This window comes from Malaclemys terrapin, chromosome 18 (genome assembly GCF_027887155.1).
Source record: "Malaclemys terrapin pileata isolate rMalTer1 chromosome 18, rMalTer1.hap1, whole genome shotgun sequence".
NCBI classification, from domain to species: domain Eukaryota; kingdom Metazoa; phylum Chordata; order Testudines; family Emydidae; genus Malaclemys; species Malaclemys terrapin.
This window is the reverse complement of record NC_071522.1, coordinates 6,568,070-6,594,044: the sequence shown is the minus strand read 5'-3', so window position 1 is coordinate 6,594,044 and position 25,975 is coordinate 6,568,070. Positions and strand designations below refer to the sequence as shown.

Below are 25,975 nucleotides of genomic sequence, written 5' to 3'. Positions count from 1 at the left end.
AAGCCTTCCACTGGTTGACTGCGGTGAGTTTACCTTGCGGTAAAACTGAAGTGCTTGATCTTCACTGTGTTTTTACCTCAGGATAGCTCGCACATGTTAGTTACACCAAGGTAAAAAACATAACCTTTTTGAGCAGTAAAACAAGGTCTTTGAAGGGCATTCTTTGGAATCCTCCTTGGTTAGAGGGCAAAGCAAGAAAGGAGAGCTATAAAGTATCATTCTGCCCCTATCCTGACAGTTCCCCACGCACCTACTTCTTTTCTTTTTGTGAGTGTTGAGGGCAGGGCTGATGAAACACTGTCCCAAATTACAAACATGTATGTAGTCTGCAGCCTGAGCATGTTAAACCCCCTCAAAACATGTTACATTTATAATGGCAGTATTGATGCATCTGTGACCAAATGCATTAGCAAGCTGCTTAACTACTCTTTGTATTTTATTTAATGTCCTCTGTTTTCCATGGTGGTTGCAATTTTAACATTTCATTCAATCCACAGGGAAGAGTTTTATATTGTTTTTAGACATCTCCACTGTTCTGTTCTCTAGGAAAGGGAGCACACACATCTAGGAATAAAGTAAGTTTATACCAAATACGGGAGGATGAAAAGAGTAGCCTCACTCCAACTGGCTGTTGCAAACAGCTATTATATATAGTGCATTTATATTTATATCACACATCCTTACAGGTTCTCATGTTGAGCTGTTAATGTGCCTAGGAAAAGGGTCTGTTTGTTCAAAGGGATATGTCTGATGCGGGGGGATGGGTAGGCAGTCTCATTTTAAGAAACAAATGGCCTGTGGAATATGTCTACACTGCATACGCCTTACAGTGGCATATACAATACAAACACTGCATGCTCCCTAGCATGGTTCTAAATAGCCAGTGTAGAAGGTGAGGCATTGCTTAGGTAAGTAGAATAGAGACATGCCTGGACCCTACATGGTTCTCTGCACATCCAAGCAGTGTCTCTCTATCTACGCTCCTGTTTTTAGTAGTGTAACGTCCTGCTGCCTCCCCAGTATTTGGAGCCTTTCTCTGCTGCAGGGAGCTGCCGGAGCCTTTCCCTGCCACAGTGAAGGACTCTGGCAAAGGGGAAAGGCTCTAGTGGGGGGAAGCAGCAAAGAAGGATTCCAGAAGCTGCCCAAAAAAAGAACAGGAGTACTTGTGGCACCTTAGAGACTAACAAATTTATTAGAGCATAAGCTTTCGTGGACTACAGCCCACTTCTTCGGATGCATCTGGGCTGTAGTCCACGAAAGCTTATGCTCTAATAAATTTGTTAGTCTCTAAGGTGCCACAAGTACTCCTGTTCTTGTTGCGGATACAGACTAACACGGCTGCTACTCTGAAAGAAGCTCCCCACTGTCTTCCCCTGCCAGAGCCTTTTGCTGCTGTGTATGGTTACACACCACAGTGTGAGCGCAGTCTGCTTTTTGCGGTGGTGTGCAGCTACATGTACTCTGTGCACCACTGCCAGGAGTGTGCAGTGCAAACATGCCCTATGTTACTAATAATGGTTTGGGTTATTAAAACAAAGAATTTTACAAATCTAATTTTACTTTTCATCATTAACACTGCTTGTTTGCTTTTTCTTATTTGTGCACTTACACAAGAAAAGTTGAGTAGTCAGTTTCTAGCAATTTCACTTTCTGTTTTCATGCTTTTGCCTAATGCAAAAGTAATTGGATGGTTATCACTACAGAGATTTTTTTTTTTTGTTTTTTTGTTTAAATTACAACTATGCATTTGAATTTAAACACTAACATTCTGGCTGTTTCCCCCTCCTCCCCCCCTCAGATATCTCGTTTGGTAGTATTCCTCTTGAACTGGATCATGTCAAACAGTAGTTCATAAGGATATCAATAATAATTTAGGTTTTCATACAATATTATTGTCGTTCAAAATGATATTCAAAACCAAAAGGTAGATTTCTGATATCTTACCTAACATCTTCACTATGCATTTGTGTGACAGTGCTGTTATTGTATACTAACAATTTGCATTTTTATTTTAAGTGTCAAATTTCTAATTTATTTTTTCCTTCTTTTGGTTTGGTGTACGTTTGCATTTTTTGACCGTATGAAACCTATTTTCTATGGTTGGAAAATATTATCTTCCTTACAGTGTAAACAAACCTTTTTGTTTGTTATGGGTTCAAACTGGTATGCCCTAAACAGAAGTCTGTCATCAAAAATTAAGCAGTGGTCCAGATTGATCCCTGGCCATACTTACAAAGTAGTGGCCCAAAATGTCTTAGGGAAGAGGGGATGGTTTCACTCCCTTTCCTCAATCTGTTCTCATATCAGGAGAAAGGAGCCAGAGGGAATTGAACTCAAGTTTGATGGATTCTTTGCTTGCAATCTTGCATAGAGATCTGAAGCTTTAAAAATACAACCATCCTGTGCCTTGACTCCTTGGACTGTGGAAGCTGCAAAGTCCCACCACACCAGCTTGCGGCCGTCATTTTGGATTCACCCTCTCTATAGAAAGAGTACCTGAGGCTGCTTTTAAAGCTTCATTTTCAATTCTTAAAACCTGTTTGGAAATGTTCTTTGCTTTTGGAATGGGAAAGGAAACCTTTAAGAGCTTGAAGGCTGCCGCAGGGACTCACGACTTAGCAAATCCAAAATGGCAGCCACAAGCCTGTTCTTCTGCAGGTGCTTTTTGAGGAATTTAAAGTCTATTTATATTTTGTCTGTGTTGGGAGACTGGGTTGCCCAGGGGATTGGTAATGGGATGTGTAGCCTTTCACCTTCTGGTTGCCAGTTCACAGCTAGCCCAGGTTGGTGGAAAGTTGTTAGCCATTCTGTGACTGTATGGCTTATTTGGAGGTCTGTCCTAGTCCGGTTCCTAGCAGGAGGTGTCCAAGTCAGAAAACCTTGGCCCTCTTTGTTGGCAGTCTCAGCAAAGAGATGAGGCCTGAATCGGCAGAGATGTGCTGTGACAGTCAAAAAAGCTAACAGAATGTTGGGAATCATTAGGAAAAGGGATAGATAATAAAACAGAAAATATTGTTCTGCCTCTGTCTGAATCCATGGTATGCCCACATCTTGAATACTGGTTGCCCCATCTCAAAAATTAGAAAAGGTTCAGAAAAGGACAACAAAAAGGATTTAGGGGTATGGAATAGCTTCCATATGAGGAGAGATTAATAAGACTGAGACTTTTCAGATTGAAAAAGAGACGACTAAGGGGGGATAGGATAGAGGTCTATAAAACCATGACTAGTGTGAAGAAAGTAAATAAGGAAGTGTTATTTACTCCTTCTCATAATACAAGAACTAGAGGTCACCAAATGAAATTAATAGGCAGCAGGTTTAAAATAAACAAAAGGAAGTATTTCTTCACACAACACACGGTCAACCTGTGGAACTTTTTGCTGGAGGCCAAGACTCTGACAGGGTTCAAAAAAAGAACTAGATCATTCATGGAGGATAGGTCCAGCAATGGCTATTAGCCAGGATGGGCAGGGATGCAAAACCATGCCTTTGAGCAATTCGCTTAGCTTTCCTTTTGGTTTAGTTTCCCCTATCAGTAAAATGGGAATAATACCTGCCTACCTTCCATAGGTGTGGAGGACTAATAGATAAATGCTTATACAACACATTGAAGAAGAAAAGTAGCATAGCCATAAGGAACTTGGGCTGGGATTTTCAAGGAAGCCTAATGGAGTTATGTACCTTGTTACAAATGAGTTTCAGTGGGATTTGGGAACCTAATTCCCTTAAGCTTCTTTGAAAATCCGTGCCTTAAGTTTTACCACCTCTTCAGCATCCCTGGCGAAATATGCATGCTTTTGTAAATTTGCTATATTTGAGAGCAGAATCTCAGTTAAGTGGGTTTGGCCTCCTTAACTGTTTTTTTACTGTTGGGCCTCTTTGTTTGGCGCTAGAGCTGATGTGCTGGCATGCTCAAAAAGTAGCAAGAGGTGACTGAATTGGGTTGTTATCATATGTGAATCACTTATTCCATACTTCTGTTATGTTGTTTCCTTTTTGTTTCCTTTGTAGTCATTTGTGTGCATACACATATGTGAACCACTCGTTCATGGTTTTGGAAAAAACAACAACCCTTAACTGCCAATAATAATAGTTTCAAAGTCTGATACTTTCCCACTTTTTCCTTTTTATAGAACTGGTGTGTTCCCACAGATACAAAACCTACTCCTGCCTGCATCTCTGCTTTAATTTCCTCTTACTCCCCCTCTCACTTTTTACTCTCTCTAAGCTTCCTTCCTACACTCCCCATTGGTGCCTTCTTCCATGTTGCCCATTATGCTTGGTACAGGCACCCTTGTTTTCTTTCTCCTTCCTCCCCCCAAACAAGAAAACCCATGACCCATTAAAGAATTAAATCTGTGGAGGGAGTGACGGGGAAGGGAGCTTCACCAATTTGACTTTTGAACATCATACTATCATTTGGTTTGTACATAACTTGGTTTGCAAGCTCTTCGGGGGAGGGACCACGCCTCCTGCTCTAGGAGAAGCAGCACACTGTCATCAAATTACTAATTTGTTAAATCTGAAATTATTCTGAAAAAAACAGAATAATTAAAATTGTATGTACTGTACAAGAACTGCTACTAAATGGCAAAGCAGAATCTATGATGCTGATAATCTACCTAATAAAATAAGAGCAGGATGGATTAAGGGTCTGAGTCTCATCTTTCTTACATCAGTTTTATAGCCATCTATATCAGGAATAATTGTAATCACTTAATTGGTATTACTCCTGACTCATTCAGTGTGAGACTGGAATAGGCCCCAAGTCCCTGGGGAGGAATGTAAAGACAAATATTTCCCAGAATTTTTGTACTGTCCTGAATGTTATTTTAAATTGAATCAGGAGAGTAAGTGGAAAACCGAAATAAGGTTGTCCCTGTTCAATGCTTAATTATGAAAAGGTCAAGTGTTTATTGTAGTAAGTATAGCATTTGCATATAGTCTTCATAACAAATAGATGGTTCAAGGGGATCATCATCAGCAGCAGTTTGATGTACATTATCTATAGCAATGGTAATAAGCTATAGTTAAGAAGTGGCAACAAAATGTGAGTCGGAGTTACTGGTCATGATTTGTTGCTTAAATAGCAGTGGATTTTTATTTTTCCAACTTGTCATCTAAACTGCAGGAAGTAATTGAAGAAATATAAAAAGACATTTTAAAAAGGTTGTGTTAGATTTATGGTTTAATACTTATCGAGTTATGAGGTCTTGCTTTCAAATTGTATGCATTTCTGATATTGTAAAATGCTTGTTTGGCAAACTCTCTTCCAAAAATAGTATGCCAACATGCTGGTTAAATTTTTAGCTTCATTACATCTGTTTTAAGTTCTTAGTTATTTGGAAATGAGTTTCATAATGTTTGCCATTTTCCTGAAGTTTGACATTCCATATCGGATCCATTACCAAGCAGTTATGAAAATACATTGTGACCGACCATTTACAGGAAGTCTGGAAATTCTTCGTAACTACTTCTGATTTAATCTTTTCAAGATTTCCATTAGTGACTAACAATTAGTTTGACTTCCTATTTTTAAAACAATTTTAACACCTATACAATATATGGTGCACTAATATTTCAGGGTCTCTGATCCTTTAAATCCAACATTTGATTCTCTTAATCAGAGATTAGTTTGCCTCTTCTAATAAAACATACAATGTGTAGAACAAATTGTGTGTTAATCAGTGGCCAAGTTGAGGACTTGTATGTCCTGAAATGTGTCCAGTACACGTATGAAAGTTGTATCGCACTATGGTATTTTATGTAGCCTAATGTAAAACATGCATTTCTTGATGTGAAGGACCTCTGTTACTATAATTCGTCAGTTATTTTTAAAGACCTCTAAAATATCGTCTGTAGGGGAAGGGTATATAAAATTGATTTTTTTGGGCAGGGGTGGGTTTGAAGATGCTTGGATAGAAAGGATATGTAATTTCTATCCCAGCTTGCTGTTCCAGGTCCTGGGTAAACCAGAACTTCACTTAGTTTATGAAATATTTAAAGTTTGCTGAACACATATGGAAATTATCAAGGAAGAGAGGAAAAATGCTTCCCCTGAAATTTATTTCTATTGAATTCCTTCTTGCCTTTAATTTTTGGAGTCCCTACCTACCTCCAAAGAAAAGCGACAGCTCATCTAGGGGCCTAACACATACACCTCTACCCTGATATAACGCTGTCCTCGGGAGCCAAAAAATCTTACTGCGTTATAGGTGAACCGCGTTATATCGAACTTGATTTGATCCAACAGAGTGCGCAGCCCCGCCCCCACGGAGCACTACTTTACTGCGTTATATTGGAATTCGTGTTATACCGGATTGCGTTATATCGGGGTAGAGGTGTGGTTTTTGCATTAATTTAACTAAATCTGTTTTTTTTTTTTAAGTAGTTTAAATCAGTGCAACTCCCTAGCATAGATGCAGTTGTACCGGTGCAAACGTGTTTGTAGCTTAAATTTACCTGCAGATCTCTCATGGTTTCAACAACTATTAATAGGGCATCCTGTGACCCTGTTACAGCACCAAACACACAAGAACCCCTCAAAACTCTTGCAAAGTAGATTCACTTGTGCTATGTGGAAGGCATGACAAAGTTTAGGAAGCGATGCTTAGTGAATTAGGCATGGGAGGAGGGAAGTTTTAATGGTTTATTAAAACAAGTAACATTCTTTACATTGTTTATGATTTGTATATTATGCAGATCAGTGGTGAAGCCCAGGAACTCTTTTCTGTTCGACACGGCCCAGTTCGAGCTGCACGAATCTTGCCTGCTCCACAAATCAGTAAGTACGTTGTTGTGACAGTTCACAGCTAAATGTGTATTCTCTTCTACCTACTGAATGAATCAGTATTTTTTCTTTAAAAGTTTTACTTGAATCTTTGTTATACACTGGTATGTCCGCTTTCCATTTATTAGAAACTTAGTTAAAATAAGTGACTCTTTCAGAGTGGTTTGGTTTTTACTAATATCACTGTTCCTTGATTTTCACATCTAATTCTTCCATGCTCCAGTCTTGACTTGGTCTGTTTCCCAGACATTTTTTTTTTGTTACTTTGATTATCTGACAGCGACATAAAATTGCCAAGGTAACTGCTTGTTTTTAAAAAAATATACGAGCATAACTTTGTTCACTGTTAAGAACCAATAAACTGTGGGTAATAGAGATGCACAGGAGTGCTTCTTTGTTCTGTGAACTCTTTTTTTTTCTGCAGTTGATTTTGGTCTCAAAAATGTGTGACTTTTCTAAGTGCTTTTGATTTTTTTCCGCTCCATAATTCTGAATTACTTTAAATTTGTAACTCCTGTTTTTAACCCCAACTGCTGCTTTCTTCATAAGCTAGAGAACTGCTGGGCCTGGATATCTTAAATTTTATAAAATACTCCAAAGACTCTTATGCTTCTATTTTGAAATAATAAGAAGAAGAACATAAGAACGGCCATACTGGGTTAGACTAAAGGTCCATCTAGACCAGTATCCTGTCTACTGACAGTGGCCAATGCCAGGTGCTCAAGAGGGAGTGAACCTAACAGGTAATGATCAAGTGATCTCTCTCCTGCCGTCCATCTCCACCCTCTGACAAACAGAGGCTAGGGACACCATACCTTACCCATCCTGGCTAATAGCCATGAATGGACTTGGCCTCCATTTTATGTATCAATAATGTGTTAATATAAAATACTGCTGAGGAGTGATTTCAGATATTGTTTGTTTTAAATCCCATCTCACATTGTAGGAGCAACTTTAGACTTACTACACTTAGAATCCTAGAATTATAGAATCGTAGGACTGACCGGGATCTCCAGAGGTCATCTAGTCCAGGCCCCTGCACTCATGGCAGAACTAAGTTTTATTTAGACCATCCCTGGCAGGTGTTTGTCTAACCTGCTCTTAAAAATCTCCAGTGATGGAGATTTCACAGCCTCCCTAGGCAATTTATTCCAGTGCTTAACTACCCTGATGGTTAGAAAGTTTTTCCTAATGTCCAGCCTAAACTGCACTTGCTGCAATTTAAACCCATTGCTTCTTGTCCTATCCTCAGATGTTAAAGAGAACAATTTTTCTCCCTCCCCCTTGCAACAACTTTATATGTACTTAAAAACTGTTATCATATCCCCTCTCCAGCTTCTCTTTTCCAGACTAAACAAACCCCCTTTTTTCAATCTTCTCTCATAGATCTTTAATCGTTTTTATTTCTGGGCTTTCTCCAATTTGTCCACATTTTTCTTGAAATGTGGTGCCCAGAACTGGACATAATACTCCAGTTGAGGCCTAATCAGCATGGAGTAGAGCAGAAAAATTACTTCTCATGTCTGCTTACAATCCTCCTGCTAATACATCCCAGAATGATTTTTGCTTTTTTTTTTTTTTTTTTTTTTTTTTTTTTTGCAACAGTGTTACACTGTTCAGTCATACTTAGCTTATGATCCACTATGACCCCCAGATCCCTTTCTGCAATACTCCTTCCTAGGCAACAAGGAGTCCGGTGGCACCTTAAAGACTAACAGATTTATTTGGGCATAAGCTTTCGTGGGTAAAAAAACCTCACTTTTTCAGATGCATGGAGTGAGAATTACAGATGCAGGCATTATTATACTGACACATGAAGAGAAGGGAGTTACCTCACAGGGCCCTGTCAACACTGGTTCTCCACTTGTGAGGTAACTCCCTTCTCTTCATGTGTCAGTATAATAATGCCTGCATCTGTAATTCTCACTCCATGCATCTGAAAAAGTGAGGTTTTTTTTACCCACAAAAGCTTATGCCCAAATAAATCTGTTTGTCTTTAAGGTGCCACCGGACTCCTTGTTGTTTTTTTGTAGATACAGACTAACATGGCTACCCCCTGATACTCGACTTCCTTCCTAGGCAGTCATTTCCCATCTTGTATGTTTGCAATTGATTGTTCCTTCCTAAGTGGAGCGCTTCAGAGCATTAATCTAGTTTGTCCAGATCATTTTGAATTTGAATCCTATCCTCCAAAGCACTTGCAACCCCTCCCAGTCAGGCTGACAAAGAGCATATAGAATGCTGTGCAACAGTGGAAGGCAGGGAAAATTTTGGTCAAGGACACTGAAGCAAACTCCCACTCTTAGGAAAATTGTCATGGGATGTTTAAGTTCTACATATGGCAGACAGGAACTTGTTTTTAAAAGTCTCATCCAAAAGGACTCCACAGTTTCAGTAAAGGAAAATTGAGAAAACAGTTTTAAACCACTGCAATTTTTGTAATCATTGTTACAATCATTATTATAGAACTGACACTTGATTAATACCTTGTAGTCCTTTACCCCAAGCATTTTTTTCCTTAGCAAGGTCATGGTTGCTAGCCATAGAATTAGAAATGCTATTTATAGTTAGAGACTCATATTCAAATACACTGCAGAGTTTATTCATGATTTGTGGTCCTTACCTTCTCAAACTTTCAAACTCTTGGGATGAATAAAAGATTTTAAGTTTTCTTTGTCATCTGTTCAAGAGGCAGTGCTGGATATCCAACCTAATGTACATGAAGAAATAACTTTAATAAAAATGATATAGTGTAAATAATATAGTATACATTTAAATTCAGGAAGACATTTTGCTTTCTCAAAAGTAAATAGGTTTGCCAAAAACATGAAGGCTCTTTTTTTTTATTTCACGTATGGGAAAAATGCTAAGTATTTTTTAAAACTTATAATATTATAACAGACCACCCAGGTGCCCCTGAAATATCCGCTGTTGAAGCTTTTTCTGGTATTAGAACACAAAGTTACTTTCCCATTCCGATCAGAAAAATTAGTGGAAAGGGAATTCTTTATAGTTCCTTCTAGTTGGAGTGGAGCTAGCTTTTAATTTGTTCCTCTTTTTGCTTATTTTAAGTAAACTATTTTCAAACAAATTGACCTTTCCAGTGTTTGAGTTTTTGACATGTCTCTTAATGTACAAATGGCCACCTCCTCTCTTGAAGATTACTTAAATGTGGTTTTATCACGTTCTGAGACCAGCTGTCTTGCTTGCTCAACTACATTGTTTCAGAAATTCTGAGTAACCTCCTGGAAGAGTTTGTTAAAAAAATTGAGCAACTATGCATAAACAAGCAAATCCTCTTAAAAACTGAGACTGTTCAGCCCAAATACAAGCAATTCCCAGATAGCAGGCCAGTTCACATTTGCTTATAATCATCTCCAGTATTTTGAAAGTGGAACTACTATGCTCCCAGAAGAGAGAACCGGCATACTAACATTTTAACTTGATATAGCTTAAAGAATGAGATGGCTTCACTAAAACATCAGATGCTGTTCTGTTGTCTTAAAATTTTCGGTTGATTTGCTAAGTATCGGTTAAGAAGTCTGGTCTAGAATTAAGATCCTGACAATTTTGTCGTCCAGAATCCCATTGCACTTGTAAGAGCGTGAGGAGTTACCCTGTTAGTGTCCTGGCTGAACCTCCATTTGGGCAATATTCTGTTTGACCAAAACTCACCCTGTAACTTCAACTGGAGAAGCTACTCTCCTGCTTCCCTCCTGCATACAGCTGCTAAGTAGTGTTTCTTGTGTATAATGTCTGCCACATTCCACTACAGTTGATCTAATTTGAGCTTTTATTTACTTTTCTGTTAAGGTCTGGGATTAAGTGGAGAAGTGGTACACAGGTTAGGAATCTATGCAATAGTGTATTGAGAGCCATTTACCAGAACTGTTAAGCAGAGCTTGTTCTTGCACAGAACTCTAAACTAGAGTTAGGTTTAAGTAGATCTTAAATTCAGTTAAAATATTAAACACAAAATGGAATGTGTTAAAGTAGTAGCAACCTACTGTTAGAATTTAATACACAGACACACATTTAAAATTTGTGCAGGACTTTTTCTTTATGGGAACATTGTCAATTTTGTAATTAGCTAACAAACTACAGCTATTTTGGTCTTTTCTGTGTCATCAAATATTGGATCCCTACGTCTTTAAAAAAGGAAAAAAGGGAGAAAGAAGTGTAACTGCAAGTGAAGGAAGCAATAGTTAACATTCCAACAAGTTCTGTTTTTTACTGAGGATAGAAAAATGCTTTCTGTTGTACAGTCTAGCAAGCAAACTAAACTACTACTTATGAATTCCACTGGGTAGTTGTTCTCTCTCTCTAAACTGCTTATATTTAGCATTTAACAATGATAGTTGCTACATCAGAAATCTATTCAAATTAGTTCGTATTAAATTAAGTTAAACCTTTTAAAAACATGTTTTGGTCTCTTTTTACATGGCTTGGTATAAAGTAAATCTGATTAAAAATACACAAATATATTATTGACCAATATCTGGAATCAGACAAAAGTAAAACTGTAATAAGAGGCCTTAGATAACTAACACACATAATCTTTAATGAGTCTGAACAAAATAAAATGCATTTGTGAAGGAGAAGCTGATTATTATCAGCAATGCTCAAACACAGTTTTACTGTAAAGATGTAAAAAGGGAATTGTTGAATGTGAGGCTCGTGGTGGATGAATTTGGCACGTTCCTAGAAATAGATCTCAGTTTGTGATAAGAAACTCATTCCCAGGTGTGAAAGGAAAAGTTCATGGTTTTAACTCACTTTTTCAGCAGCACAACTTAATAGTAAGTGGACTATTTTGTAAAAGTACTGTAATCCTTTGATGTTTGATTCCCTGTTGCATCATGTTTTTCACACCATAATATAGTACTGTTTCAAAGAATTAAAGAAGACCTCATCAAATCTGTTTTATTAAGTTACATGGCAATGTGTGCCTGTGCATTTTCTCTTATTTTAGGATAGGAACAAGCCTTCAATGTCAAATCAGTTTTTTCATGGTGCTTTCAAACTTTGAGAAGTGTTTAAACATTTAAATATTTTTTTTTAAGAAACTATAATTTTTTAATCTTTGTTCTCGTTGACTAACACACATGAAAATTATTATCTTTAAGAAAAATGGGCCCTGAGTTAAACTGTACTGTGCCTTTTCTCCATTTCCTTATTGCTCAAATGTATAAAAAAATACAGAAGATGGCTAGTTTCCGTAGTCTGTCAATATTTATTTATATTATTTTTTTATTTGTACATATTGTTAAAGTTAATATCTGATTTATGCGATTCCACTTTGCCAAATACATAGACATTTACTGTATACTCTGAACTTGCAGCAATGTAGTTGTTAACTTTAAAGCACAAAGATAGAGAAAAAATCTGCTAGTAATAAGTACCAGGGATTTCAGAGTCTAGTTAGCGGAAAGCCTGGACAAAGGTGACTTATCTTAGGCTCAAAACGTGGCAAAGCTCAAGCTTAAACGTGTTTCCTTCAAGAGCAGATTTCAAAGGCAAGCGTCCACTAACTTCTGTCTTGCTTGAGTCTTACTCTTGAGACACACAGATGAACTGTGAATGGTTGAATATAGGAATTGTAACAGGACAGACTGGAAGAAGTCAGAGGTCATAGTACTTTGAATTTGAGCTAGAAGTGAAATGGACGTCAGTGAAGTATGTGGTATACATGCATAATGAAAATGTGCTTTCCAAGCCCACCTTGCCCACAAATATGCAGACACATTCTGCTGTAGTTGAAGCTTATGGGTAGCCTTGAAGGTTCATCTCAGTTGAAGTTCATGACTGTAATCTTGCCTTGAGATAACAGAGACATGGATAACTGAAGAGGCATGTATCTGTCTCTTGGCCAGCTGAAAGTGAAAAATGTTCTTGGCCACTGCTGCTGTCTGTGAATCCAGGAACAGTGCTGACTGTGGTAACTAACTACCTGACCCTGACATAATGAACCACCTTCACAATAGCTCAGCAGAGATAGACAAACAAAGGAGAAGTTATAAATGTCGCCTGTTTCTCAAAATGCTTATTCCATCAATCAGCATCATCTCAATCTTATAAGAGGCTAGAACTGCCCAGGCAAACCTTCTTTTCTTTTCCAGTAGTGAATACTCTTGGCTGTAGCTACAATAGTGACCTGATGGATTTCTTAGAATATAGGTTTCAGAGTGGTAGCCTTGTTTGTTTTTTTTTTAGAATATAGGCTATTCTTGGACAGGATTATGTTTGCCTCTGTTTGTGGAGAGTGTCTAGCACATTGTGGACACTAATGATAGAAATCACAGGTAGTACAGAACGTAAGGATAGTACTTCAATATGAAAGACAAGATGGATTGTCTCTTGGTAGTGGTATATTGATTATCCACTTGAACATTGTGATAACCAGAAAGAAGACAGATGCAGGGAAAGGTTGTATACAGTATGCTAACCTGTCTCTTTTTCTATCCACCTGTTCAGACTAGGGCTAGTGTCAAGTGTGGCATTGCTGTATCAAGATGGTAAGTCTGAATATGTATATAAACTGGTCCAAATAGGATTAGTTTGTGCATTCTTCAAACTACACGCCAAAATAGGTAATACAGTGTTTTTTTCCTATTGATATTATTACATCAGTATGTAGCCATGTTTTCTGTAGCCTTGGAGAAAGGAATCTGTATTTATAAGGCATCCAAGCTCCGCCTTCTTCAAAAAGTCAGATTTTAATCGGATCATAAAATAATCAGGAAACCAATTAATCTCTTCCCATCCCATTTAGATCCTTTTGGCCTCCAACAGCATCTGTGGTTTTGATTATTTTCTGCACCTCGGAATATAGATGGCCTTTTTGGAGACCAAAATATTACTCTGACCAATTTTCAGGCTTCCTGGAGGAAGTAGAGTTGCATGGCTAATAATTAGAATATGAGGACATCTTTATTGATGCTACCAGTCTTCAGAATAATAATCCTAAACCTAGACATTTTGCATGACTGCCTGCTGCATCTGGTTGGCACAGCTTCTTAACCACCCAGTTCCTCACTGTTTTAATCATAGTGCTGGGAATGATTTGAGTACTTATTCCATATGTGTAAAGGTGTCTAGTTTTCTGAGGGCTCTGAATTTCTCCTTGTCTGTTCAGACATGCAGGGGAAAAGATTTGTTTGAAGACAAATTGGTCTGACTTCCTGTTTGTTAGGGTGGGAGTGGGAAAACCTTACACGGTAGATGTAAAGCAAGATGAGGCTGGGGCTCTGCCGGTTAAATTAATTTACTCTCCCAGTGAAATGGAAATAGTTGGTGACACTGTCATAGGTTGGGTAGCCTGGGAATAAAAAGCAAAAATCAGGGAATATTAACTTTTCTCATTTGCTGTGATAAGATTTTGTGTCCTTCTCCTCCTTACTGAAATTGCTCTGTATTAGGCTTTCCTCCCCCAATATATAGTGGTTCCATTTAACTACATTAGTCCAATTCTCATACTCTTTATGTAACATAGGTTAAGTGTTTTCATCACTTCTTCCAAAATTCTTACTCATGTCTTAATCACTTCCTTTTGGAACTGTTGCAGTTCTCTGTTAACTGGTTTCCTGTGAGAATTTGGGGAACCTATATACAACTTACAAATTCTGGTTGATATGATGAAGTTATTAAGAAGTTGCTACAGCAGATTTCATAAGTGTGATTGTTCTTTACCTCTCTACTCACTTTGAGGACCATGCTGTAGTTGTAAATATTGACAATTGAGATAACATACATGGCTTCTTACAGCTTTCGTAGTAGAATAAGAATATGTTTGCTCTATGAAGTGGATTAGTTTGGTAGAATATCTTATCCCCCCCCCCTCCCTTCTTACCTATCCCAGTCTGTTATAGTGAAAATCCTGTATTTTCTGAGTCAGAATATTTGCTTAAACCCTTTGAATTCAATGGGTTTGCACAGGGTGTAAATCTCAGCTGAGCAATTAGTATTTCATAGTCTGGAAAGTCCAGAGCCTAACACTGGAATAGCAGAGAGTGTGGTAGTTGAGGACTGATGTGTTGGCAGAGTTGTGTGTAGAACTTGGCTTGAGCCATTGCCTGTTTCATATATTCCCAGCCTTCACTGTTATGAACACAAATTCATCAAATTTAATTCAGTTCAATTTTTTGCCAATTTCTGTATTATGCTACTTGCATGGTTTTTTGTTTTTAAAAAAACACACAGTGCAGAATGATTATTTGTGGTTCATCAAATTTACCAAGGAGAACAAAAAATGTAAACAAAGAATAATGGAAAATATCAAGCTACTTACATTTTAAAAGAAATGTGAACCAAGGAACATTGTAAAACAAAGTCTTAAAACTAGAATTAATTTCAGAAGTTAGAATTAATTGAGTTACAAACTAGTTTTGCACTTGAAAACCATTTCATTATACAGGTTCAAATTTTATTGTCGTTTTAACACGTATTACCTGCATCTCTGACTTCTGTTTATATTTTTAAATGTTTTTACTGTGAAACTCAAAAGCTGATTTAGCTTAATCTGCAAGAATACTGAAAGAAACTATCATATTTAGGTTGCTCTCTAAAGGAAGGCAGATGTTAATATATATATTCAGCCACTTGGGTGGCTTAGTGGTTTTAAGTCTTTTAAGGCAAAAATATTTGCCAAGCGTGTACAATACAAAAACCCACCCTACAAGCTGACCAAACAGTAGCAGTTTGTAGCTAGAATTGGCTAGAGCTAAGTGGCTTGTGCAGGTGTGTTTTTAAGCTTTGGTGTTTTGTAAGTGGTGTAGGGTTGATTGTGGTAGAATGAAGTCTGATGTAGGTGGGTTAGAGAAATTATAGAATAGAATTCTGATGTAGCAAGTAAGCCTTTTATAAGCCGTATAGAAAAAACATTGGAGTGCTTTTTTATGTTTACACCAATGTAAAAATATTAATACTCAAAAGTGGACTGGCCCCCCGCTCTGCTGCCACTTCACTTTTACAAACATCATATTGGTTCATTAGGCCCACAGGGCTCCAACTTTAACTGCACCAGGCTCATGTGACTCTAGCTTTGGTTGAATGTAACTTAAAAATGCAGACTATTTCCTTCTAAGCAACATTTTCTCAAATAATGTACTACTCTTTCCTCTAATAGTAACATTTAGTTATCATTAACAAATATTTCAAAGTTATTTTCTTGTGTTTTGGTAGACACTATTTGCTGTATTGACTAAGAATAAAGCTGTTGTGTCTCAGAAGGAAAGTGCAAATATCTGTAAAAGTGCATGGTTTTTGTCTCTGATTAAAATTCTTTGACTTTGAGTTCAGAACTAGAGCAGGTTAAAAAGAGTTTTCTCTGCTGTTCTGTATCCTTCTGACTGGTGGCTGGCTTCTTATGATGGTCTTTTTGGCCAACTTGTCTGATGCCCTCAGCCTTCTGATACTGCCTTGGTCCTGGCTGCTCTTTTACATTTGCTCACTGACTCTTTGAGGAGCATCTTGGAAGGAAGAAGGTGTATGAATTTTTTTTTTTTTTTAAAAAGCATCCAAACATTCTTGAGCCATCGACAGTGTTCTCTCTTGCAACTGTCTTTTATACTCTCTTGGCTCTCAGGAATGTAAAGTATCTTCCAACAAATTTAGACTACGTCAGCAAAAATACATAGAAATCCGTCTGTATGCATAGATCCTACCAATTCCTACAAAGGACTTTTTCCTTTTATATAATTTGTCTGGTTCATTTTTCAGCAAGTCTGGTGGATATTACAGCTAAGGACAGTAAACATACTGAAATGTGCAGTCTGCAGTCATTTTTATGTAATCTTCACTTGCCACTAATGCAGTCATGCCTGAGGATGTGAAGAAGATGATATCTGACCTGGAAGACTGATATGATGTGGATAAAAGAATCCAGTTAGTGGAGAGCAAGTTAACTTCAGTATTAAGCTAGGCTCTTAAGAAAATCAAAGGAGCTAGAACAATGTCTTCCTCACTGAGTGAGGCAAAGGAATGTCATCCAATTGTACTATTCTGTAAACTGGGATATTGTCAGCAAAACTCTTATCTTCAGTGGAAAAAATAGGCAGAATACACAAATCTGTCTGGCCTTTTAATGTTTGAGTGCACAATTTCCAAGATTAGAAGGCAATGCCTGCTACTGAGAGGAGTCAATCACAGGGTATATTCCATTTGTACAGAGGCTTTTATAGATGCTTGCAGAATTGCTGATGCTCATGCAATTGTGTTATAAGCACTTTGAAGGCAAAGATTTAAGATCAGATTTTTACTATGCAGGACATCTATGGGCATAATTTTTGAATCAATCCTTCCGACAGAGCAGATGCAGATACTTGTCAGAGAACAAGACATGCAACTTAATATTGCTTAGAGAAGTAGTTTTACTACAAACTTATCTGTGAAATGTTACGTTTTGCAATTAAGTTATGAAATGTATAGCAATTTTTGTCCTTTTGGCGCAACAAGGTTTTAAGGTACCTGCTACCATAAATCTAACCTACTTGCTAAGGTGAAATTAAGTGAATTAGAGAAATTAAGATGAACAAGATAAAATTTAATTAAACATATAAACAAGTAGTATATACAAACATAATTTGCAGGTGTCTGTATTCGTTAAATGACTTGGTCTTAATAATTTTAGCAAGGCCACTATGTATGCTAAATATTTTGGTGCTGCAACTCCCCCTATCTTACAGTTTTGGATGTGTGTTTTTCTTTCATATTTCTATGTTCCTTACTAATGGAGTGCATAGATATTTGATTTTCTCCTTTATTTAAGTATTGTCATATAAATTACTGTTTTAGAACCATAACTCACCTTCTGCAAGTTCGTTAGTGCCACACCTCTGCTGTCTAATTGGTGTCCTAGTATAAATAAGATTTCCTTGATTGAACAGATTTCCCAGTGAGAGTTGACTATCAGAAGGGATCCTGATGGTCTGAATCATTTTACATTGGGGTGGGGGGAGGTTTTGGGAAGTGATTCATAGATTTTCTAGTTTATGCTTAACTTCCTCCATTTATACAACACAAATTCAACAAAATCAAATTTCAACACCTTAAATATATTTTTTTCTGTAATAAATATTAAAGCTTACTGCTTAGAGGAAAGTGGACTGGGTGTTAAAATAAAAAGTAGATCTTTTAGGCAATGGCAGAAATTGTTTGTAATTTAACAAAAAAGCCTTACTATTGTGGGTTCCAGAAGATGAAGTTTCTGGTTCATCACCAAACCTTTATTTTGCTAGCTAAATATGCCATAACACATAAAGGAGTTTAAAGTGCAGAAAATGCTTGGAAATTTTTACCATATGTTCTAGTTCTGTTCCTCTGTAATTAGTCTGAAGTAATAAGTGAAACTTGTTTTGTACCTTTTTCCAGAATTTAACATATTTTTTACCTCATGATTCTATTGTGGCTGGACAGGAATCTATGTCTGAATAGCTCAGAGAAAGCGTTATTTAAACTCCTGTTTTAGGCCAAGAAAGCCATTTTAAATTTGGATTAAAAACTAAGCCTAATGTTTGATTCCCTGGAAGAGAACTAGGTGCTGTCTACTGAGAAAGATTATAAAAAATAAGGCATGACAGATATGGCAATTTCCTGCATATCGTTGGGAGACCTTATTGAATTAAGTTTAAGTATCCTTGGGGCCCATTGTTTAAATGAATGGTGTATGTGTGATTGTGTTGTACACCAGTGGTTTTCAATTTTTTTTTTCTGGCAACCTAATTGAAGAAAAGTGTTGATGCCTGTGACCCAACGGAGTTGGGGATTAGGGGTTTGCGGTGTGGAAGGGGCTCAGGACTGGGGCAGAGGGTTGGGGTGAGGGCTGCAGGGTTGGGCCAGGAATGAGAGGTTCAGGGTGTGGGAGGGGGCTCTGGGCTGGGGCAGGGATTTGGGGTATGGTAGGGGGTCAGGGCTCTGGGCTGGGGTGCAGGCTCTGGGTTGGGCCAGGGATGAAGGGTTTGAGGTGCAGGAAGGGGCTCTGGGTTTGGGGAGGCTCAGGGCTGGGGCAGGGGGGGTAGGGCATGGGGTTGGGGCACAGGCTTTCCTTGGGTGGCTCCCGTTCAGCGGCGCAGTGGGGCTGCTAAGGCAGACTTCCTGCCTGTCCTGGCACCGCGGACCACACTGCACCCTGGAAGCGGCCAGCAGCAGGCCCGGCTCCTACGCGGTGGTGCGCAAGCGGCTCTCGCCTGCAGGCACCGCCCCACCCCAGATGCCATTGGCTGGGACCCAGTCAGTGGGAGTGCATAGCTGGTGCTTGGGGCGGAGGCAGTATGCGCAGCTCCGTAGCCCCCTCACCTAGGAGCTGGACCTGCTGCTGGCTGCTTCCAGGGCAGAGTGCAGTGTCAGAACAGATAGGAACTAGCCTGCTTTAACCAGGCAGCACTGCTGACGGGATTTTTAACAGTCCGGTCGGCGGTGCTGACCAGAGCTGCTGTGACCCACCCAGTGCCTTCCATTCCGCGACCCAATACTGGGTCGCAACCAGCAGTTTGAAAACCACTGTTGTACACCATGGGAGAGGGCTTACTACAGCAGGTACTCAAGACAGTGAGTGGTGATTAAGGTAAATCAGCCATGTTGTTAAACCCTCCCACCTACAGAAGTACCATCTCTAGGGGAGGTTTCGTATCCTGGTTTCTCCAGAGACCAACAGACAGAGAAAGAACTTTTGGATAAAGAGCCTGAGTTTAAACTGACTCAGTGCCTTTGTTCTGATCCAGCAAATGGACACGACCTTCTGCCCAAGGTGGGGGCCCCCCCAATCCTTGTGGAAGGGTTGGAAGAACTGACATCTACCAGAGCCCAAGGTTGGAGTTGTGGTGACCTCTGGTAAGCTTTTTAGTGTACATGTATGTTTTTATTGTTTTTAATGCGTTTTCTCTGGAATGCTTTCTTATTAAGAATAAAAGTTCTTGCTTACAAAGAGCTGTGTGGCAATTTATAGCTGTGAACAATTATGCTATTCGTAGCCTTTGGAGAGAAAGCAAAATACAGGATGCTGGCTTGTTTAGGCAGTCTGGCTTGCTAGAGATACCACAATGTAGACTGGGAACCGTGCAGCCAGAGAAAACCTTGGTCAGCAGGGGGAGAGATGTGGGCCTCTCCCCAAGAAAGACGATGGTTGAGAAGCTGGGAGCCTAGAGTAGGTGGACCTTGGTCACTTGGATGTACGTTCTTTGGCCCTTTACAGTTCTTCATATTTGCTGAAATTGAATGTTCTCCATACGGTAACTCTTGAGTAAAGTTCATGAGTAAAGAAAATAAAGTTCAGCATGAAAGAGTGGAGAAATTTTGAAAGATGGGAACTATATTGACTTGTGAATATTATTGTTTAACATGCATGTGCTCAATGCTGTACAAGACATACAAACCTATATTTGTTTTCTTTATTAGCCAAATGTAAATTCCCTATTTAAGTAAACCCAGTTTCCAGGAAATAGTGTTTCTGTGTATGGAAAATGTGTTGGGTTGAACTTTTTTTTTGTGCTATTTGTGTCTTTGACTCTGGCGATGAAGCCATCAAACCTTATGTAGGTTGTAGGACCATATCTCAGCAACATGGGCTACTGTGTGAGCACATTATTTATGTATTACCATAACACCTAGGAGCCCCAATCATGGATCAGGGCCCTGCTGTGCTAGGCACTGTATACCACAGAACAAAAAGGTGTGATTCATGCCCCAAAGAGCTTGCAATCTGAACACATCAGGGCTGTCCTCCACTCTATACTGGCTTCCCATAGAATATCAAGTCAAATTCAAGATCTCTGCCATTATGTTTAAGATACTCAGTGACCTGGTCTCACTATACCTAAAAGATCACCAGAAGCTCGGGGACTGCGGTCAACAGCTATGCTCATCAGGCAAGATGGAGCTGTCCACGAGGGTAAAGCTAGTCTGTGCAGGAGACAGTATTCTCAGGGACTGGTCTAAGGCTGGGGAGTGAACTCTCACAGGTTTTAAGAACCATGGCAAACCTCACTGCTTTCCTTTCTAACTGTAAGGCTCACTTTTAAAACCTTGCCTTCAATAATAAATGTGCATAACAAAGCAGACATAAAATAAAGACAAAACAAAAACAGAGCATCTCATTTTTCCTTGGAGAAAAAAAGGGAGAAAGAGAACCATGTGTAACAAATGCTAGTCAAGTTGCTTAGTGCATTTCAGGGAAGCTCTGGGATACTATGCTGATGACCGCAATATAAGGACCTTTATAGAACTGGCATCAAACCGATAGCTAATGCAGAAATAAGAGTGAACCTACATAGTGTATTTTCAAAGCCTACTTGCATTGCTAAATAGAATAGTACTTGGCATTATATAGTGCATTTCTTACTCAAGGTACAGTAAAATGCTTTACAAATCAATGAGGTAGGTGAAAGTAATGAAGTGACTTTTGGCAAGCACCATCACTGCTGAAGTACCCAGGAAAAGTACATTGCCCTGTTTTTATTGAGAGAAAACATTCAGAGATGCTAGTGTACTAATTTTCTGAGGTGGTGAGCACACACAACTCTCACAAAAGTTAATGGGAGCCATAGTGCTGAGCTCCTTTTGAAAATCAGGCCATGGGTTATGCTGCTTTATCTCTTGAGAAAGAGTATGTTGTGATTATTAGCATTATTAAGCTGCCAGCAGGACTTCCATCTCATTGGAAGTACAGTACGTGAGCTCATCTGAACCAGTGAACTATATTAGTACGTGGAAAACTTTTTGACTTCATGGAGATCTGGAAGTTGCTTTATATTAATTTTCATCTAGTCAGGGGAATTTGTTTTGCATATTTTCAAATATGCCGATGACAGAATTTTTTTTTATCGTTTAGCTAAATGGAGTTGCAGATAAGGTGGTGCCTTGTTGGCAGGAAAGGCAGTTTTCATTACTTTAATTGTGTGATTTATCAGGATTTTCAGCTTTTTATAAATGCGGTAGTGTTATATGACAGAATTAAAAGGATTTAGAATAAAAGGAGTTTAAGAAAAAGACTTTGCAACAGGATTGCAATACTTTTTATATTTTTGATGGATTTGGCTAGCTGTTTTTCATTTCAATCATCAGATACATTCTGTTAAACACTGTGCGGAGCAGGTGTGTATAGCATCAGTATATTGCACATGTGAATAAACACAATTTTATATATAAAAAATTAATCCACCATAACTTGAAGGATTAAACGTCCCCCCCCAGAATGACAGGGGGATGCTGATGCATTAAGCATCATGGAGAACAACACATGTTGCAATCTCATGAACAGGACTGCTGTTAACCTGATTTCATGCACTGCAAGGTCCTTATACTAATGATTTTTCTAGAGTATTAATAGTTACATCCTAAAAGTATAAATTTGAAGTAGATAATGGAAATGTTTTGAAATATGAGCTTGAGTCTTAAACATCTGAAATTAGAAGTTGAAGCACCCACTGTACAATTTTTACAAATATGTTGCAGATATTGATGATGATATTCCTGCTGATTCTGTGCAAATGTTTTCCCCTGTAATCCATTTTTGTATGTTCTGAAATTCTTTCCTTTGTAATTCTCCTTATTAAAATAAAAAGTTTATACTCAAACTTAGAGTTGGACTGTATAGAAACTTGTGAACTGATGTCTCGAGAGTGTCTGTGTGTGTTTGTTTGTGTGTATATGTATGTATAGTTGAAATCCTGGCCCCATTGAAATCAGTGGCAAAACTCCCATTGGCTTCAATGGAGCCAGGGTTTCTCCCTTAATGTAATTTCTATTGAGCCTGGCTAGGTAAACAGAAACAAATGGAGTTCATCTGTTCCACATATTGTAAAAAAAAAAAAAACAAATTGGTTGCCAGGTTTTTAAAAAGACTTTACATGTTTTCATTTATCAGTTTACAGATCAGTACATACAATACAGGTGTGACCCATACAAAACCTTGGAAAGAGCAGAATAAAATGAAAATACATTTGGCAGTTTTAAGTAACTCGTAAACCTATTGTTGATGGTGAAATTATTGATGTGAACCATTTACTAATATAAATACTCCAAACATGTAGGAGGGAAGAGTTAGTCTTGTATAGACGAGATTGCTGAGCAGTTTTATGTTATAAATTAATTGTATGTACCCATACTATTAATAATTAACAGAGACTGCTAAGTGAAAAAGTATATTGTTAATTGTTATACCTTTCTGGTGAATTCACATAGAACTACAGCCATACAATTAATGTTGAATTAAGGTTTGAACAGAATGTGTTACCGATACTTGGTGTAGATCAAAGAGTTTGATTTTTATAACGAAGAAAGTTTTCTTGTAATCTGGAAATTTACCTCATTGAGGCGTCTCAGCTTGGTGTGTGTATGTTTAATTTCAATGGCAAACATCCTGACATTCAGCAAAGCAGTAGTACCCTCGGGGGAAAAAAATTCCACAAAGGAGAGAAATTAGATGGTTTTTATTTGACTTTATTCCTACTTAGACACCAGGTAAAATTTTTGAAAATGCCTATGCCCCATTTTTCAAAAGTGACTTGGAGCCTAAGTCTCACTGAAAGTCAGTGGGACTTACTTTTCCTAAATTGCTTTTGAAAATGGGTCTTATGCTGCTTGTGACAGAGCAGGGAGCAGGGCAGATTTGACCTGGGAATGTTGCAGGGGGGTTGCAGTGGGGATGTGGGACTTCCCTTGAAGGAAGCTACCTGAGCTGTAACCTGAGCCAGGAACGGGGGTGGGGAGAATTAACACCTTCTGCCCGGGAGACTGAACAAAGGAGAGGAGCAGCGGGAGGAGTTTTGAGTTTAGTTTCGGTTGGGGCTGGGTGGTGCAACGCAGGGAACCCCAAGCTGGGGTCTAAGCTCCCTAAACCTCCCAGAGGGACCTAATTGAGGGGGTCTGGTCGTACCTACACGCTCTGCTTGAGACTGTGTTCCTGTCCTTAAATAAACCTTCTGCTTTACTGGCTGGTTGAAAGTCGCAGTGAATCTCGGGAAGAGGGGTGCAGGGCCCTAACTCCCCCACACTCCGCAACACTGCTATGTCACGTGTGAAAAATTTGCCCAATTTAGGGATGCAAGATGGGCATGGCCATGTTTTAGGCAAACATTAGCATCCAGCTTGTCACACACTAAAGAAAGAGAGGGACTACTCTTCTGCTGTGTGTGACCTTAATGGAATAAATTGAAAAAAATGTGTGAAGCCTTTCAAAAATAGCATCATTCATATTTTAGAACAACTTCACAAAATAGAAAAATGGGAGTTACTGTTACTTGACACTGGATCTTAATAAGAAATAACACTCTCTGAAAAGAGTAGGTAAATATTCGCGTGTTCCGGCCAAATTTTATTGTTCGTTTACACCTATCACCGTATTTACAGGAACTATTGTTCTAGAGTTCATGGTTCTGTTGAGAAATGTATCCCTATTGCTGAGCGTCTACTGGCAGCTGCTCTTTGTATAGCCACTGGCTTTCCAACATCTTGCCCTTTGCTTTGTAAAACCTCTGGGTATACTTTGATTGTGCAAGGTGCTCTAAAAATGTTTTTTGTTTTTTTCTGTAGAAGAATTTTTTTCAGGTTAATGATTTGTGGTTTAAAAAAAAAGTGTTCTGAAATGTGACAAGATATAGTAATTATATTTTCAAGTCTAATCAATTGTCAGTTTATTGCAGTGACTTAATAAAGACAGCATGGTGTAAATATAATGAATGCTTTTTATTGAGATTTATTTTTCTGTTTTTCTTCTAATCAGGCCCTCAGAAATGTGATAATTTTTCTGAGAAGAGACCTCTTCTTGGTGTGTGTAAAAGCACTGGATCTTCTGGGTAAGAAAACTTTTCAACTTTTAATATACTGAAAAAGCAATTTATTTGATAGAATAATAGAAAAATATTTTTCTGTAACTTGTTCTGCTCTGTATTCAGAGTTTTTTTTACATTTTGAAATTGCGAAATGTTCTCCCTGTAAACTCTCAACCTGACAGCTCTGATTTTTAGGACACATGCCTTTAGAAACAAAACAAACCCCTGTGATGAAAGACCTGTGATATGAAACCCAATATAAAATAATTGAGGAGGTATTTTGAAATTGTGTGGGATTATTTTCTCTTAACATAATCTCATTTTCATGTTCACTGTTTCTGATGGTAATGGATGAAGTTATTACAGAAGAGTGGTCAAAACAGGCCTCTGTGCCTCAAATAATTAAAGGATGTTTGCGAGGGATGAGTGATAGTCTATGTATGACAGTGTTATTGATTGTGTTTTGATGTAAACATTGGCCATGTATTGTCAAAACAAATGCTTCTTTTTTTTTTTTTGTTCAATTAAAATAATGAGTTGGCAGGTTTGTCTTAGTCTGAGGATGGCATACAAGGGATCTGAGCTCAAAACTTGCATTTCTTTTCTCACTTCTGTCTTGGCAAGGACTGGGAGAGTTGTGCTGATCTCAGTTGGTGAGCAGTTTTAGAGGCCCATGTTAAAAAAGTCCCTGGCCTACATCTAAATGGGTTAATACCCATCCGCACACAGAAGAACCTATTCCAATAAGTGAAGGCTGTAATAAACAAGGGAATGCTAGCTGACAGCAGGGAGTTTTAATATGTCTGTTTCTCCTGTTTCCGAGTCCATTGTGGTTTATATAGTACACTGGACCTATTCAAAAAGACTTTAGTGTTCTTTAAAATCTATAGAATATTCCTCTTGTTCGGTAATGAGCATTTGCCAACCTCCCTTCCCTGAAATGTGTTTTGTTGCTTTCTAAATGTCAGTTGGAGGGTCTTCCTAATACAAAGAGATTGTTCTGCTATGTTATGATGGCTGGGTTAGATGTGTTGACTCAGACAGCACTTTCGGCTTATACCCGTACCTAGTGGAAAATACCTACTTCTCAAGGATAATCCTGTGCACAGAGATTGAAAGGCTAAACTGCTGAAGCAAATCTTCTTACAATAATTAGACTAATTCTGTGCCACACCTTTTTTAATTAAGAATTTAATGACTTTGGGTATGGGTGAAGGTTAACAAGTAAACCCAAAACAATTCCGAAGAGTGTTGCTCACTATGTACTGTTAGTTTATTAACAAAGGATATGAATGTTATCTTCAAATTTAAGAACCTGATCAGAAATAAATATGGCTAAGCTTCTTCCTTTATGCTAAACTGTTTATTGTGCGTTATGTGCTGTCAAAATGTTTATAATCTTATTAACCACTTCTCCTGCCTA

General features: G+C 38.3%; 1 protein-coding gene across 7 annotated transcripts in view; it reads left to right on the top strand.

Moving 5' to 3' along the window:
* The window catches only part of BCAS3 (BCAS3 microtubule associated cell migration factor), a 483,012-nt gene that overhangs the window by 16,210 nt on the left and 440,827 nt on the right, over positions 1 to 25,975 (top strand). For all 7 annotated transcript variants that reach the window (XM_054008056.1, XM_054008054.1, XM_054008055.1 and 4 more), the window contains exons 6-7: positions 6,703 to 6,784; positions 24,504 to 24,576. In XM_054008056.1, the coding sequence (XP_053864031.1) occupies positions 6,703 to 6,784; positions 24,504 to 24,576 (155 nt within the window). The remainder of the gene's footprint in view (positions 1 to 6,702; positions 6,785 to 24,503; positions 24,577 to 25,975) is intronic.